This window comes from Macaca nemestrina, chromosome 18 (genome assembly GCF_043159975.1).
Source record: "Macaca nemestrina isolate mMacNem1 chromosome 18, mMacNem.hap1, whole genome shotgun sequence".
NCBI classification, from domain to species: Eukaryota; Metazoa; Chordata; class Mammalia; order Primates; family Cercopithecidae; genus Macaca; species Macaca nemestrina.
In genome coordinates this window covers 68,403,548-68,419,863 of record NC_092142.1, presented here as the reverse complement: position 1 = coordinate 68,419,863, position 16,316 = coordinate 68,403,548, and the positions used below count along the sequence as shown (strand labels likewise).

The window sequence follows — 16,316 nt, the reverse complement described above, 5'->3', positions numbered from 1 at the left end:
GCACCTGGGAAGGGACAATTGTTCTGAACAAGAGATCAAGGCTAAGCATAACACAAATCCTACAGGGAGAAGAAAAAGAAAACAATGCTTGGGTATTTGATTATGTCTAAAAAGGAAAACAATGAGCCATTCTTTTTAGCAGGAGAAACAAACCTAATTACTCATAAACCGTATTATGAAACGAAAATAAATCAACAGCTTCATTTTGGAGCCTTTTAGAGTCCTAGAATATCTGGCCAAGGTAGACTGTGAAAGGCAGGCTCTTCTTTAAACACGGTTATGGTTCAGCAGTGATTTGCAGGTCCTTGGGAAGGCACTGTGCTGAAGGAGAGAGCAAAGAGTTTTCTTTTTGTGCTTTTTTTTTTTTTTTTTTTTTTGAGGTGGAAATATTTCTTGTGACAGTCAAGGCTCTTTTCTGATTTTTTGTTGCTCATACAAGCAGTCCCATACGAGTGACTTTGGCCGATAAGAATGTGTGCAACACAAATACAATCGGCTTCGGACAAGAGTGCAGGTCCATGGTCTGTGGAGAAAGGACACTAAGTATCACTACCTCACTGCCATATACAGACAACTGAATACATGAAGATGCAAAATAAATTTACTTTTAAGGTAGGTAAAGAATATGCCAGAGCGATGGAAACTCTTGGGAACTTAAAGCCACAGGCAAAAGTGCACTATGGAGTAAGGTTATTCCATGTCATAATACTGGTGTGAGGTTTCACATCCCCAATTAGGAGACAACTGGTGGTGTACTGGGTTCCACCATGCCTGGTAGGAAGATCTAAATAGTAGAGGATTTAAAATCTAAGGCCAGGCGCGGTGGCTCACGCCCGTAATCCCAGCACTTTGGGAGGCCAAGGCAGGCGGATCATGAGGTCAGGAGATCGGGACCATCCTGGCTAACATGGTGAAACCCCATCTCTACTAAAAAAAAAGAAAAATTAGCCAGGTGTGGTGGCACATGCATGTAATCTCAGCTGCTCAGGAGGCTGAGGCAGGAGAATCACTTGAACCAGGGAGGCAGAGGTTGCAGTGAGCTGAGATGGTGCCACTGCACTCCAGCCTGGGTGACAAAGTGAGACTCCGTCTCAAAAAAAAAATAAAAAAGAAAAATGATAACAAAAACCAACATCCAATGTCATCTGGAAAACTGAGAACAGCAGATACAGTGGCTCACATCTGTAATCCCAACACCTCGGGAGGCCAAGATGGGAAGATCACTTGAAGACAGGAGTTCAAGACCATCCTGGGCAGCAAAGCGAGACCTCATCTCTACAAAAAATACAAAAATTGGCCAGGCATGGTGGCACACGCCTATAGTCCAGTTCCAGTTACTCAGGAGGCTGAGGCAGGAGGATCACTTCAGCCCAGGAGGTATAGGCTGCAGGGAGCTATGATCGCACCACTACACTCCAGCCTGGGCGACACAGACCCCATCTTTAAAAAAAAAAAAAAATTTAATTAAAAATTTCATGGTTCTAAATGGAATGTCAGTCCATGATTTTGTATATAAGGGGTAAGAAGTAATGAGAAGGAAAGAGAACATCTATTAGAAAAAAATGTGTTTCAGAAACACTCCTACCAGTTCTCCCTCGGGACCACCAAAATCAGAAACACTCTTACCAGTTCTCCCTCGGGACCACCAAAATCCAAGTATAGATTTCGGATGCCATCATCCGCAGACATCTTCAGCCTTTCAAAGGGGTAGCGGTATAATATGCTGCTGGAGCCTCCGTTTTCCCTGGAGATGGTGAACCCATTTTCATAGTGAATAGTAAGCCTCACCTCTTGGCCATTTAACATGCAGCCTGTTGGAGAAAAGCAAAAAACATTAGTTGTAAAGTTGTTATGCCAGTTATCAAGTGAAATGGGATTCTTCTGACTTCAAAATAGGAAAAATATTTTCTTGAGAATGTGTGATACCGAACCTATATGGAACCTTCTAAAGTGTGTTTTGTTTTGGTGACTGAGATGAGGCAGAAATGACCATAACACTCCTTGACATCTGATTCAGTTTAATTCCATGAGTACCCACTGAACACTCATAGTGGCAAGTGTGTGTAGGCTGTGCAGGGCACTGGAGAAGCAAGAGAGGCACAGTCCCTGCTCTCAAGGACTTTGTAAACGCATTAGCATAAACAGGAAATCCCCAGCTGTGTAAGGCAGAATGTACAGAACATGAGCAAACACCAAACTGAATGAGGCCAAAGTCAAGAAAAGGTTTCCTGGAGGAGCTGGGCCTTCAGATAGGCCCTAAAGAACTGGTAAAACTGGCCGGGTACGGTGGCTCACAGCTGTAATCCCAGCACTTTGGGAGGTCGAGGTGGGTGGATCACTTGAGGTCAGGAGTTCGAGACCAGCCTGGCCAACAAGGCAAAATCCCGTCTCTACTAAAAATACAAAAATTAGCCAGGCGTGGTGGCACATGCCTGTAATCCCAGCTACTCAGGAGGCTGAGGCAGGATAACTTCTTGCACCCAGGAGGCAGAGGTTGCAGTGAGACAAAATCACACCACTGCACTCCAGCCTGGGTGACAATAGCAAGACTCTGTCTCAAAAAAAAAGGTAAAACTGGACAGGCAGGGAGGAACAGGCAGAAGGACTGAACTGGGCGAGAAGGAACAACCAAAGGACCAAAGGCAGAGAGGCCTTTCAGGAGCTGTGACATGGTTTGGTTGGCATTTGGGATGAAGATAAAGATTACGTTCATCCAAGTTAAAGGCTATACTCAGCAAAAGTCACACATTCAATGCTATCAAAGATACAATTCAAAGGATACCTCTGAATTGACAGGATACAAACAATTTTGGTCATCAAGACCGGCAAATACCCCAGGTGTGGAGGCTCATACCTATAATCCCAGCACTCTGGGAGGCTGAGGCAGGAGGATCACTTGAGGCCAGGTGCGCTAGAGACCAGCCTGGGTAACATGACAAGATCTCATTTCTACTAAAAATAAAAAATGTATCAGGGCATGGTGGTGTGTACCTATAGTCCCAGCTACTCGGAAGGCTTGGGTGGGAGGATCACTTGCATCCAGGAGTTCAAGGTTGCAGTGAGCTATGATCACGCCACTGCACTTTAGCCTGGGTGACAGAGCAATGTCTAAACAATTTTAAAAAGAGTGATTTAGAAGTCCTTTTTTTTTTTGTTTTGAGATGGAATCTCCTTTTGTTACCCAGGCTGGGGTGCAGTGGCGTGATCTTGGCTCATTGCAGCCTCAGTTTCCTGGGCTCAAGCAATTCTTCTGCCTCAGCCTGCTGAGTAGCTGGGATTACAGACGCACACCACCACGCCCGGCTAATTTTTTTGCATTTTTAGTAGAGACAGGGTTTCACCATGTTGGACAAGTTGGTCTTGAACTCCTGACTGCAAGTGATCCACCCACCTCGGTCTCCCAAAGTGTGGGGATTATAGGCATAAGCCATCGCACATGTTTTTTTTTTTTTTTTTTTTTTTTTTGAGACAGTCTCGCTCTGTAGCCCAGGCTGGAGTGCAGTGACATGATCTTGGCTCACTGCAACCTCTGCCTCCCAGGTTGAAGCGATTCTCCTGCCTCAACCTCCTGAGTAGCTGGGATTACAGGAGTGTGCCACCACACCTGGCTAATTTATGTATTTTAAGTAGAGATGGGGTTTCACCATGTTGGTCAGGCTGGTCTAGAACTCCTGACCTTGTGATCCACCCACCTCAGCCTCCCAAAGTGCTGGGATTACAGGTGTGAGACACTGTGCCCGGCCCCCCACCCCCCGTTTTTTTTTTTTTTTAAGACAGAATCTTGCTGTGTCACCCAGACTGGAGTGCACTGGCACAATCTCAGCTGACTGCAACCTCTGCCTCCCAGGTTCAAGCAATTCCAGTGCCTTAGCCTCCTGAGTAGCTGGGATTACAGGCGGGCACCACCACACCCAGCTAATTCTTTGTATTTTTTAGTTGAGACAGGGTTTTGCCATGTTGCCCAGGCTGGTCTCGAACTCCTGAGCTCAGGCAATCCACCTGCCTGGGTCTCCCAAAGTGCTGGGATTACAGGTGTGAGCCACTGTGCCTGGCCTGAGAGGGTTTTTTTGTTTGTGTTTTTTTTGAGATAAGTGTCTCATTCTATCATCCAGGCTGGAGTGCAATGGCGCAACCTCGGCTCCTTGCAACCTCCACCTCCTGGGTTCAAACGATTCTTATGCCTCAGCCTCCCGAGTAGCTGGGATTACAGGTGTTCACTACCACGCCTGGGTAATTATTGTATTTTTAGTAGACAGCGATTTCACCGTGTTGGCCAGGCTGGTCTCAAACTCCTGACCTGAAGTGATCCGCCCACCTTGGGCTCCCAAAGTGCTTGGCCCCTGAGATTGCTTTATTTTTTATTTATTTATTTATTTATTTATTTATTTATTTATTTATTTTTGAGACAGTCTCTCTCTGTTGGCCAGGCTGGAGTGCAGTGGCACGATCTCGGCTCACTGCAACCTCCGTCTCCCGGGCTCAAGCGATTCTCCTGCCTCAGTCTCCCGAGTAGCTGGGATTACAGGTGTGTGCCACTACGCCTGGCTGATTTTTGTATTTTAAGTAGAGACGGGGTTTCTCCATGTTGGTCAGGCTGGTCTTTAACTCTTGACCTCAGGTGATCCGCCCGCCTCGGCTTCCCAAAGTGCTGGGATTACAGGTGTGAGCCACCACGCCCAGCCATAGGTTAAAATTTATAATTAATACCAGATTCTTCTGAATGAGACTGTGACCTGATCATGTAAATGCTGTGCCAAATAGAACTAATTAAACAGGTTTTCCCTAAATGTTTAGTAGATCACATAGGCAATGATGGCAATAATGATTAAGTGCCTAACACCCCTTACCCTTTTAGGAGTAATGAACCAAAGGGAGATAAGGGAAATAAGCCTTTCACTCTGATTTAACAGGTGTGTGTGTGTGTGTGTGTGTGTGTGTGTGTGTGTGTGTGTGTGTGTGTATGTGTGTGTGTGTGTGTGTGTGTGTGTGTGTGAAGTGGCTCTTTGTTTTTTCTTTTTTTTTAGTATAAATTCCCCATTTAGTAAGAGGAGTGGCCCTTAACAGGGGTGTGTGTGTGTGTGTGTGTATGTGTGAAGTGGCTCTTTGTTTTTTCTTTTTTTTTAGTATAAATTCCCCATTTAGTAAGAGGAGTGGCCCTTTCTGATGGGATAGCTTCTGGGGTTTATTAGTTGAGCTGTTGCAGGTGGCTCATTATGTCTTGGTTCACTTAGAATGCTTTTGGATGGCTACATATCCACTATCCACTCCAATTTATAGATAAGTCAGTAAAAAATTCAGCATGTTGATTTTGTTTAACAGGGTTGTTTCCAGAAATAGAAAAAGACACACAATAGCAGCACAATTGTAAGTACTAAAGTTAAAGGGATAAAAAACTACAGTTTTGGCTGGGCATGGTGGCTCACACCTGTAATCCTAGTACTTTGGGAGGCAGAGGCAGGCGGACTGCCTGAGCTCAGGAGTTCGAGACCAGCCTGGGCAACATGGTGAAACCCCATCTCTGCTAAAATACAAAAGAAATTAGCCGGGTGTGGCGGCATGTGCCTGTAATCCCAGCTACTTGGGAGGCTGAGGCAGGAAAATTGCTTGAACTTGGGAGGCGGAAGCTGCAGTGAGCCGAGATCATACCACTGTACCCCAGCACTCCAGCCTGGGTGACAGGGCAGACTCCGTCTCACAAAAAAAAAAAAAAAAAAAAAAAAAAAAAAAAAAATCAAAAACTACAGTTCTTCAGGTATCAAGAGAGGAAGGTACATAAGCACAGGGCTCTGCGGTGGGTGCTTTTATTTTATTTTAGATGGAGTCTCACTCTGTCGCCCAGGCTGGAGTGCAGTGGCATGATCTCGGCTCACTGCAACCTCCGCCTCCCGGGTTCAAATGATTCTCCTGCCTCAGCCTCCCTAGTAGCTGGGACTGCAGGGGCGCATCAAAACGCCCTTTTTTTTTCCAGTAGAGATGGGGTTTTGCCATGTTGGCCAGGATGGTCTCGAACTCCTGACCATAGGTGATTCACCCGCCTTGGCCTCCCAAAATGCTGGGATTACAGGCGTTAGCCACCATGCCCAGCCTGTAACATTATAGTGATAAGAGTTTCAGTGTATGCGACTAACTGATGGCTCTTTAGTCAAAAAACAATTTTTTTTTTCCTGATGATACAAGCATGATATAACTTTTAAAATTCAAACAACTGGCTGGGCACAGTGGCTCATGCCTGCAATTCCAGCGCTTTGGGAAGCTGAGGTAGAGGACTGCTTGAGGCCAGAACTTTGAGATAAGTCTAGGCAACATAGTGAGATTCTGTCCCTACCAAAATTACAAAAATTAGCCAAGCATGGTGGCATACACCTGTAGTCCCAGTTACTTGGGAGGCTGTGGTGGGAGGATCACTTCAGCCTGGGAAGTCCAGGATGCAGTGAGTCATGTTCGTGCCACTGCACTCTAGCCTGGGCAACAGAATGAGACTGTGTCTCTAAAAAAAAAAAATAATAAAAATAAATAAATAAATAAATAAATAAATAAATAAATAAATAAAATAAAAATTCCCACAACATAAAAGTGGTCTATAACTGCAGTTGGATTTAGGGATGGAGAAAAAGCCAGGGATGTCTATGGCCCAAATTACTGAGCAGTAAAAGGCACTGCCCACTTCAACAGCCAAGATAGGCTCTACATCTCCCTCCATTGTTTCCTCTCTTCCATCTGCCCCTCTTCCAGGCTAAGGCCAATCCCCTCACCTGTGCCTTGGATTGCATCTACCTCCACCTTCCTAGAAACTGTACAAGACTGATTACTCCTTCTACCTCTTGTGTTTTCAACACGTCCCTCTGAATCAGATCCCTCCCATTCACTTTTAAATGCTCAAGCCTCTCTCATTATGAAAAGAAATGCCACTACTCAACTCTGTACCTTACCTCCAAGGACCACCCACCCTCTTCATATCAAAACTTCTTGACAGAGCTATCTACTCAGTTTGCTCCTGATTCACCTCATGTCCAGTCCTCAGCCCTCTGCAATCTGCCACTGCCATCACATCGTTTTGCATCTCTCCCCAAGGGGCATCAATTATCTCCATATTGCTAAATCCAACCTGCTTTTTCAGCCTCATCCTACTTGGCACTTGTAGTACTAATTGTTGGCTGTCTATCAGCTTCTATTTCTCTATTCTTCTTTATTGGCAAACTCCAATTTTATTCAGGTTTTTAATGGGTCCTAATGTGTTTCAGGGAAGGGTACTCCCAACTTATGGATAGACAACTTCTGGGCCAATCAGAGCATGGGTTTCCCCTGGTGATTGTTCTGGTTCAGACTGGACATATGAGCCAAACTGACTCAATCAGATTGAAAAGATACTATGACTAGGAAGAGAAGGCCCCTCTCTCTTTCACTCTTGCTCTCTCTCTTTTATGCAAGATATTTAATATTTATTCTAGTTTTAGTGGCCACGTCCTATTATTTTTAGCATAAACCATTCCAACTGATACATTTACTCCTACTGACTTTTCCTCCCTTGAAATACTCTTCCTTTGGTTTCCACAGCCCTTACCATCCCCACCAATCCTGGTTTTCCTTTTACTGCCCTGGCTACTACTTCTCAGATTCCTAAGTTGGGGGTTGTGGGGTGGGGCATTAGCTTTTTCACACCACACCACGGGGATGTTATTAAGTGTAAAACATACATTAGAGATGGCTTTCTAAGAAGCTTCCTGATAGTAATAAAGCTAGGAGGAAAACTTGCTCAATAAATAATAAGTCAAAAAACTGGTGTTATAATGAGGTGAACACTGGGCCGGGCACAGTGGCTCACGCCTGTAATCCCAGCACTTTGGGAGGCTGAGGTGGCGGATCACCTGAGGGCAGGCGTTCATGACCAGCCTGGCCAACAGGGTGAAACCCCGTCTCTACTAAAAATGCAAAAAAAAAAAAAAAAAAATTAGCTGGGCACGGTGGTGGGCACCTGTAATCCCAGCTACTCAGGAGGCTGAGGCAGGAGAATTGCTTGAACCCGGGAGGTGGAGGTTGCAGTGAGCCGAGATCACGCCATTGCACTCCAGCCTGGGAACAAGAGCGAAACTCCAACTAAAAAAAAAGGTGAACACTGGTAAATACAACCAGTGTTGTATTTATCCACTTTGTGTAGACAGTACAACCAGTGTATATGTTGTATACACTGGTGTATATATCCACTTTGTGTCTATTTATTTATATTGATTTTTTTGAGACAGAGTCTCGCTCTGTTGCCCAGGCTGGAGTGCAACAGCATGATCTTGGCTCACTGCAAGTACTGCCTCCTGGGTTCACACTATCCTCCTTGCCTCAGCCTCCTGAGTAGCTGGGTCTAAAGGTGCCTGCCACCACACAGGCGCCCACCACCATGCCCGGCTAATTTTTTGTATTTTTAGTAGAAATGGGGTTACACTGTGTTAGTCAGGATGGTCTCAAATCTCCTGACCTCATGATCCACCTGCCTTGGCCTCCCAAAGTGCTAGGATTACAGGCGTAAGCCACCGTGCCCGGCCTATTTATTTATTTTTGAGACAGGGTCTCACTCTGTCGCCTAGGCTGGAGTGCAGTGCTACAGCCTGGACCTGCAGGGCTTAAGCAATCCTCCCACTTCAGCCACCTGAGTAGCTGGGACTATAGGCATGTGTCACTATGCCTGGCTAACTTTCAAAATTTTTTAGAGACGTGGTCTAACTCTGTTACCCAGGCTTATTTTATTTTTTATTTTTATTTTTTTTAGAGACAGGGTCTCATTCTGTTGCCTAAGCTGGAGTGCAGTGGTGTGATCACAGTTCACTGCAGCCTCAAACTCCTGGGCTCGAGTGATTATCTTGCCTCAGTCTCCCAAACAGCTAGGACTACAGATGCATGCCACCATGCCCGGCTCATTTTTTTTTTTTTTTTTTTTTAATAGAGATGGGGTCTTCCTGTGCTACTCAGGCTACTGTCGAACTCTGGTGTCAAATAATCCTCCTGCCTTGGCCTCCCAAAGTGCTGAGATTACAGGCATAAGCCACAGTGCTGGGCCAACTATGTGTTTTTTTTAAATGAGAACTGCTGGTGGTTATCAGTGTGTCATGAGGGACAAAGAACCTAATGGCAGAGTTCTATGCTACAGGTCCTGTTTCTGGGGCTCTGGGGGGCTCTATCTAGTGTTTCCAGCAGGTCCCCTGGTCCATCTCTCTAGCAGCCATAGGACTGTGTGTGTTACTCAGAGCAACTCAGAAGGGAGTAGGTCTTTCAGGTTAGATCTGGCCTGACTGCCCAGGACTGTCTCAGAGAAAGGCTGGGGCATCCTTCCCAGTGACTGCACATAGGAAAAGCCAGCCCATCAGGTATAAGCAACAGGCTCATTATGCCCAGGGTCACAGAAAAGAACATGACACTGTGTTCTTCTCTTATTGCTATTTGGTCAAAGGCATGAAGTATGTCTTACTTATTTTTCTTTTTTTTTTGAGACGGAGTCTCGCTCAGTCGCCCAGGCTGGAGTGCAGTGGCGCGATCTCGGCTCACTGCAAGCTCTGCCTCCCGGGTTCACACCATTCTCCTGCCTCAGCCTCCCAAGTAGCTGGGACTACAGGTGCCCGCCGCCATGCCCGGCTAATTTTTTTGCATTTTCAGTAGAGACGGGGTTTCACCGTGTTAGCCAGGATGGTCTTGATCTCCTGACCTTGTGATCCACCCGCCTCGGCCTCCCAAAGTGCTGGGATTACAGGCATGAGCCACCGCACCCGGCCTTATTTTTCTTTTATTACAAAGCACAGCACTTCATAAATACTAAAACGCTCAGTAAATATTTATTAACTTAACAAATTAGACTGATATTGTTTGTCCTTCAGAAGTTTAACCTGGTCATAAGAATGAATCATTTAGAGAAATTTCAGGGCTTAAGGCTCTAGTTTTGGAGCCCAAAAAGGCCCCAATTCAAGTCCTAACCATACTAACACCAGTTCCCATATCTTGAAAATGCAGGTGACAACATCTGCCCCAGAGAGTTGTGTGTGAAGGTTAGATGATGCCTGTATTTCATTATGCCTTATGACAATCCTGATAGACACCTATTATTTTTTTGGTTTCTGTCCTTCCTACTTGAAAAACCGGGGCTATACTTACCTTATTTTATTATAGCTAGTAAAAGCACAGAGTATACACTGGAAAATACTTGCCAAGTAGATGAGTAAAAAGGACTCAAGATAATTTCTAAGAAATGGTGAACAATATGGTCACAGAAAACTGTTTCCTCATATATTTTAACAATATAAATCATTTTAAATGCCTGTTTTTCTTCTCTTCTCCCAGATTTTCTTCATTTTTATTAACGTAATTCCTACCTATATTTACAGCTTCTTAGTCTTCATATCATCAAAACTACAGACATATAAAGTACCTTCATAAAGTTCTTGTATGACTTAAAAACTTTAATGGCTTAAATAATTGGTATGATGAAAATAAGCCTTTAAAAGTATACAATTTTTAAAATAGTTTCAAATCCTGTGACAAATGGAAAATGGCTTTATGTACTTGAGGAAGAGAACTGCATTCTATGCCTACTCATCTTAAAGTTCATATTTGCAAGCAGGAGAAAGTCCTTCTGTACCAGAGGGATCACTGATTACAGTAGAGTTACAGTTCTACAGTAACTATAGTCTAATCAAGGTTTAAAACCAAATGAACATTAGGAAGATTATGCATTGCATTTACTCGTCACATTTTGTAGGTATTCACTGAAATTTTCTAGATGGGTAAACTATAACCAAAACATAGAGACAAGGAATAGCTTAACTGATTTCTTTTTGCCAACTATAGTTTTAACAGACAGTTCTGAATCTCCCGGCAATTTTTTTTTTTTTTTTTTTTTTTTGAGACAGGGTCTTATTCTGTTGCCCAGGCTGGAGTGCAGTGATATAATCACAGCTCACTGAATCCTTGACCTCTTGGGCTCAAGTGATCCTCCCACCTCAGCCTCCTGAGTAGCTGGGACCACAGGCACACACCACCAGGCCTGGGTAATTTTTAAATTTTTTGTAAAGACAGGGTTTGACCATGTTGCCCAGGCTGAGCTCAAGTGATCCACCTGCCTCAGCCTCCCAGAGTGCTGGGATTATAGGTGCGAACCACAGTGTAATCTTTTTAATATTAATATGTAATATTTGTATGTATCTTAGGTGCACATGCAATATTTTGTTACCTGATATTTTGTTACATGTGTAAAATGTGTAATGATCAAGTCAAAGGATTTAGGGTATCCATCACATTGAATATTTAACAATTCTATGTGTTGGGAATATTTTAAGTCCTTTCTTCTATTTGAATTATACAAAGTTAACATTATTGTTAACTATAGTCACCACACTCTGCTCTTGAACATTAGAACTTATTCCTTCTTTCTAATTGTATGTTTATACCCATTAACCAACCCTTCTTCACAGCCCCTCACAACACACCCATCCCAACCTCTGGTATTTATCTTGTACTCTCTACATCCATGAGATCACCTTTTTTATTTTTATTTTTATTTTTGAGATGGAGTTTAGCTCCTATTGCCCAGGCTGGAGTGCAATGGTGAGATCTTGGCTCACCGCAACCTCCGCCTCCCAGGTTCAAGCAATTCTCTTGCCTCAGCCTCCCAAGTAGCAGGGATTACAGGCATGCATCACCACACCTGGCTAATTTTGTATTTTTAGTAGTGATGGGGTTTCTCCATGTTGGTCAGGCCAGTCTCAAACTGCCGACCTCAGGTGATCCACCTGCCTCGGCCTCCCAAAGTGCTGGGATTATAGGCATGAGCTACCACGCCTGGCCACTATTTTAGCTCCCATGTAAGTGAGGACATGCCATAGTTGTCTTTCTATGCCTGCCTTATTTCACTTAACATAATGACCTCCAATTCCATCCATGTTGCTACAAATGACATGATTGCATTATTTTTTATAGCCAAATAGTATCCCATTGTGTATATATACTGTATTTTCTTAATCCATTTGTCCGCTGATGGACACTTAGGTTGATTCTGTATCTTTGTTATTGTGAATAGTGCTGCAATAAACATGGAGGTGCAGGTATCTTTCTGATATGCTAATTTCTCTTCTTTTGGATAAATAGTAGTAGGATTGCTAGATCATATTGTAGTTCTATTTTTAGCTTTTTGAGAAATATTCATACTGTTTTCCATAATGGCTATACTGATTTACATTCCCACCAACAGTGTATGAGTTCACTTTTCGGCCGGGTGCGGTGGCTCACACCTGTAATCCCAGCACGTTGGGAGGCTGAGGTGGGCGGATCACGAGGTCAGGAGATCGAGACCATCCTGGCTAACACGGTGAAACGCCGTCTCTACTAAAAATACAAAAAATTAGCCAGGCGTGGTGGCGGGCGCCTGTAGTCCCAGCTACTCGGGAGGCTGAGGCAGGAGAATAGCATGAACCTGGGAGGCAGAGCTTGCAGTGAGCCGAGATCGCGCCACCACACTCCCGCCTGGGCGACAGAGTGAGACTCCGTCTCAAAAAAAAAAAAAAAAAAAAAAAAAGAGTTCACTTTTCTCTGCATCCTCACCAGCATCTGTTATTTTTTGTCTTTTGAATAATAGCTATCCTAATAGTTACCAAGGTAATATTAAAATACAGCTGTATGGCTTTAAAGGGAAGTTGATTTAAAAAAAATACAGCTGTGAATAAGAACAAAAAAGTTTAAAATTACCAAAAAATATGTTTCTTTTGTCTATTTAAAAACATAAGGAAGCAGCTGGCCCTCACTCATCCTTTCCTCTAGCCATCATATTTCAACAACTATGAGCCTGGGAAGCTTTATCCTGCAAAATGAAATGTAGCTGCTAGACACCAAAGAAACAACATGAACTAAAAAATGCTGAAAATCCAAGTTGCACTCTTCATTTTGGGGAGCACATCCCCTTGAATTCTTAAGGACAATACAGTGACCTCAGATGGTAGCAAAGGGCACGAGTGTGCTGGCCTGACCCCTCGAGTGCCCACAGGAACACAGAGCATCCCAGTGTGATTATGGTATAAGCCACCATGCCCCACCTCCAATACTGTATATATATTTTTAAACCTCATTTACTCTTTTTTTTCAATAGAGATGAGGTTTCACCATGTTGCCCAGGCTGGTCTTGAACTCCTGAGCTCAAGTGATCCACCCACCTCAGCCTCCCAAAGCGCTGGAATTACAAGCGTGAACTATCATGCTTGGCCCAATACAGAGTGTTTTTTTTTTTTTTTTTGAGACAGAGTTTCCCACTGTTGCCCAGGCTGGAATGCAGTGGTGTGATCATAGCGCACTACAGACTCCACCTCCCAGGTTCAAGCAATTCTCATGCCTCAGCCTCCCAAGTAGCTGGGACTTCAGGCACGTGCCACTATGTCCAGCTAATTTTTGTATTTTTAGTAGAGACGGGGTTTCACTATGACGGCCAGGCTGGTCTCGATCTCCTGGCCTCAAGTGATCTGCCAGCCTCGGTCTCCCAAAGTGCTGGGACTATAGGCATAAGCCACCATTTCCAGCGTTTCTACTTTTGGAAACAGTCTCGCTCTGTCTCCCAGCTTGGAGTGCAGTGGAGCGATCTTGGCTTGTTGCAACTTCCACCTCCTGGGTTCAAGCAACTCTAATGCCTCAGCCTCCTGAGTAGCTAGGATTATAGGTGCCTGCCACCACTTCTGGCTAACTTTTGTATTTTTAGTAGATATGGGGTTTCACGATGTTAGACAGGCTGGTTTGGAACTCCTGACCTCAAGTGATCTGCCCACTTTGGCCTCCCAAAGTGCTGGGATTACAGGCGTGAGCCACCGCATCCGGCCCTAGCCTGTATTTTTAAAGGTTTTTATTTTGTCCAAAGCCAAAAACAATTAAAAAAAAGAAAAGAAAAACATTTGCAAATATCTATATGTATACATATATATAAATAGATATAAAACAATATTCCAAATTCATCACAACTAACCACAAGAGGGCGCTTCCACAATGGAAAGAAACCACCAACCTTATTTCCTTTAGATACTTATTTCAGTAAGTGTTGGGCACACATTTTCAAACTTTTGTAGAGGAACTCCTATTTCAAATCCTTTATTTTTCCACAGCCATAAGCTTGCTAGATACTCATATTTTAAGGGCGCCCATCCACAACTTAGATTTCAATCTTCTTAACTCGAGAGTCCATGTATCTAGTACTTGGTAAATGAGTCCTTACGTTATTTTTTCTTTTAAGAGACAAGGTCTCACTATGCTGCCCAACTGGAGTACAGTGGCTATTCACAGGCTTGATCACTGTGCAATACAGCCCTGAAATGGGCTCAAGCAATCTTCCCACCTTAGCCACCCAAGCAGCTGAGACTACAGTGTGTGCCACTGTCTATTTTTTTTTTCATATAATTAAATTCATTAATTTATTTTCAGACAGGTTCTGGCTCCCATCACCCAGGCTGGAGTGCCATGGTGCTATCACAGCTCACTGTTCCCTTGACTTCTTGGGCTCAGGTGATCCTCCTACCTCAGCCTCCTGAGTAGCTGGGACTACAGATGTGTGTCACCACTCCTGGCTAAATTTTTATATTTTCAGTAGGTATGAGGTTTCACCATGTTACCCAGGCTGGTCTCAAACTCCTGGGCTCAAACAATGCGCCAGCCTCAGCCTTCCAAAGTGCTGGGATTACAGGCGTGAGCCACTGTACCCAGTTTCATTTTTCATTATAGAGATGGGGTCCTCAATATATTGCTCAGGCTGGTCTTAAAACTCCTGGCCTCAAGCAATCCTCCTGCCTCAGCCTCCCAAGTAGCTGGGATTACAGGTGTGAGCCACCTTGCCTGGCTAGTCCTTACACTATTAAATGCAGATTAAATGAGAACTGGCCTGGCACAGTGGCTTGTGCCTATAATCCCAGTTACTCAGGAGGCTAAGACCAGAGAATAGCTTGAGGCCAGGAGTTGAGACCAGCCAGGACAACAGAGTAAGACCTCATCTCTAAAAAAAATAAATAAACTGAAGGCTGGGCATGGTGGCTCACGCCTGTAATCCCAGCACTTTGGGAGGCCAAGGTGGGCAGATTACCTGAGGTCAGAAGTTCAAGACCGGCCTGGCTAATATGGTGAAACCCTGTCTCTACTAAAAACATAAAACTTAGCTGGGCATGATGGCAGGTGCCTGTAATCCCAGCTACTCGGAAGGCTGAGGCCTGAGAATACCTTGTACCTGGGAGGCGGAGGTTGCAGTAAGCCGAGATCATGCCACTGCACTCCAGTCTGGGCGACAGAGCGAGACTCCATCTCAAAAAAATAAACTGAAAAGGCCAGGTGCCACCGCCTGGAATTCCAGCACTTTGGGAAACTGAGGCAGGAGGACCTCTTGAGGCCAAGAGAGTTTGAGACCAGCCTGGGCAACAAAGCAAAAATTTTTTTTTTTTTTTTTTTAATTAGCTGAGTCCTGTGGTGGGCACCTATAGTCCCAGCTACTTGGGAGGCTTGAGGGAGGATTGCTTAAACACAGGAAAGTTCAAGGCTGCAGTGAACTCTGATCATGTCACTGTACTGCAGCTCGGGTGACAGAGCTAGACCCTGTATAAATAAATAAATAAATAAATAAATAAATAAATAAATAAATGCTGGGCAGCTACTCCAGAGGCTGGAACTGGAGGATCCCTTGATCCCCAGAAGCTCAAAGCTGCTGCAGTGAGCTATGATGGATCATGCCACTGGACTCCAGCCTGGGTGATAGAGATCTCCACTCTAAAAAAAAAAAAAAAGAGATGAACTATAAAAACGCCATGGTGTACATATGGTATTATAAATGTGCTTTGAGTCATATACCAGGCTTAAAAAAACTTTGCTAGTAAAATAGAGAAACCAGATTTCTTTCTATCATTATCACTTTTAGCTGCCATATTTTAGCACATTTTTAAGTCTGGCACAAATGATAATAGTTTTACTTTAAAACAAATTATGGTACAGTCATGCATCACCTAATGACAAGAATATGTTCTGAGAAATGCGTAATGCATCATAAGATGATTTCGTGATTGTATGAACATCACAGAGTGTACTTACATAAACCTAGATGGCACACCCCACTATACACCTAGGCTCTATGGTATTGCCTATTGCTCTTAGGCTACACACTTATATAGAATATAACTGTACTGAATACTGTAAGCAACTGTAACACAATGGTAAGCATTTGTGTATCTTTTTTTTTTTTTTTTTTTGAGACAGGGTCTCACTCTGGTTGCCCAGGCTGGAGTGCAGTGGTATGATCTCAACTCACTCAGTCTCCCAAGTAGCTGGAACTACAG

General features: G+C 44.0%; 1 protein-coding gene across 1 annotated transcript in view; it reads right to left on the bottom strand.

The window, feature by feature from the left end:
- Nucleotides 1–341: 341 nt before the first annotated feature.
- LOC105491365 (syntrophin beta 2) overlaps nt 342–16,316 on the bottom strand; it is a 114,635-nt gene continuing 98,660 nt past the window's right edge. The window contains exons 6-7 of the mRNA XM_011757705.2: nt 1,627–1,811; nt 342–523 (exon numbers count right to left, since the gene is read on the bottom strand). Of these exons, the coding sequence (XP_011756007.1) occupies nt 431–523; nt 1,627–1,811 (278 nt within the window). The 3' untranslated portion in view covers nt 342–430. The remainder of the gene's footprint in view (nt 524–1,626; nt 1,812–16,316) is intronic.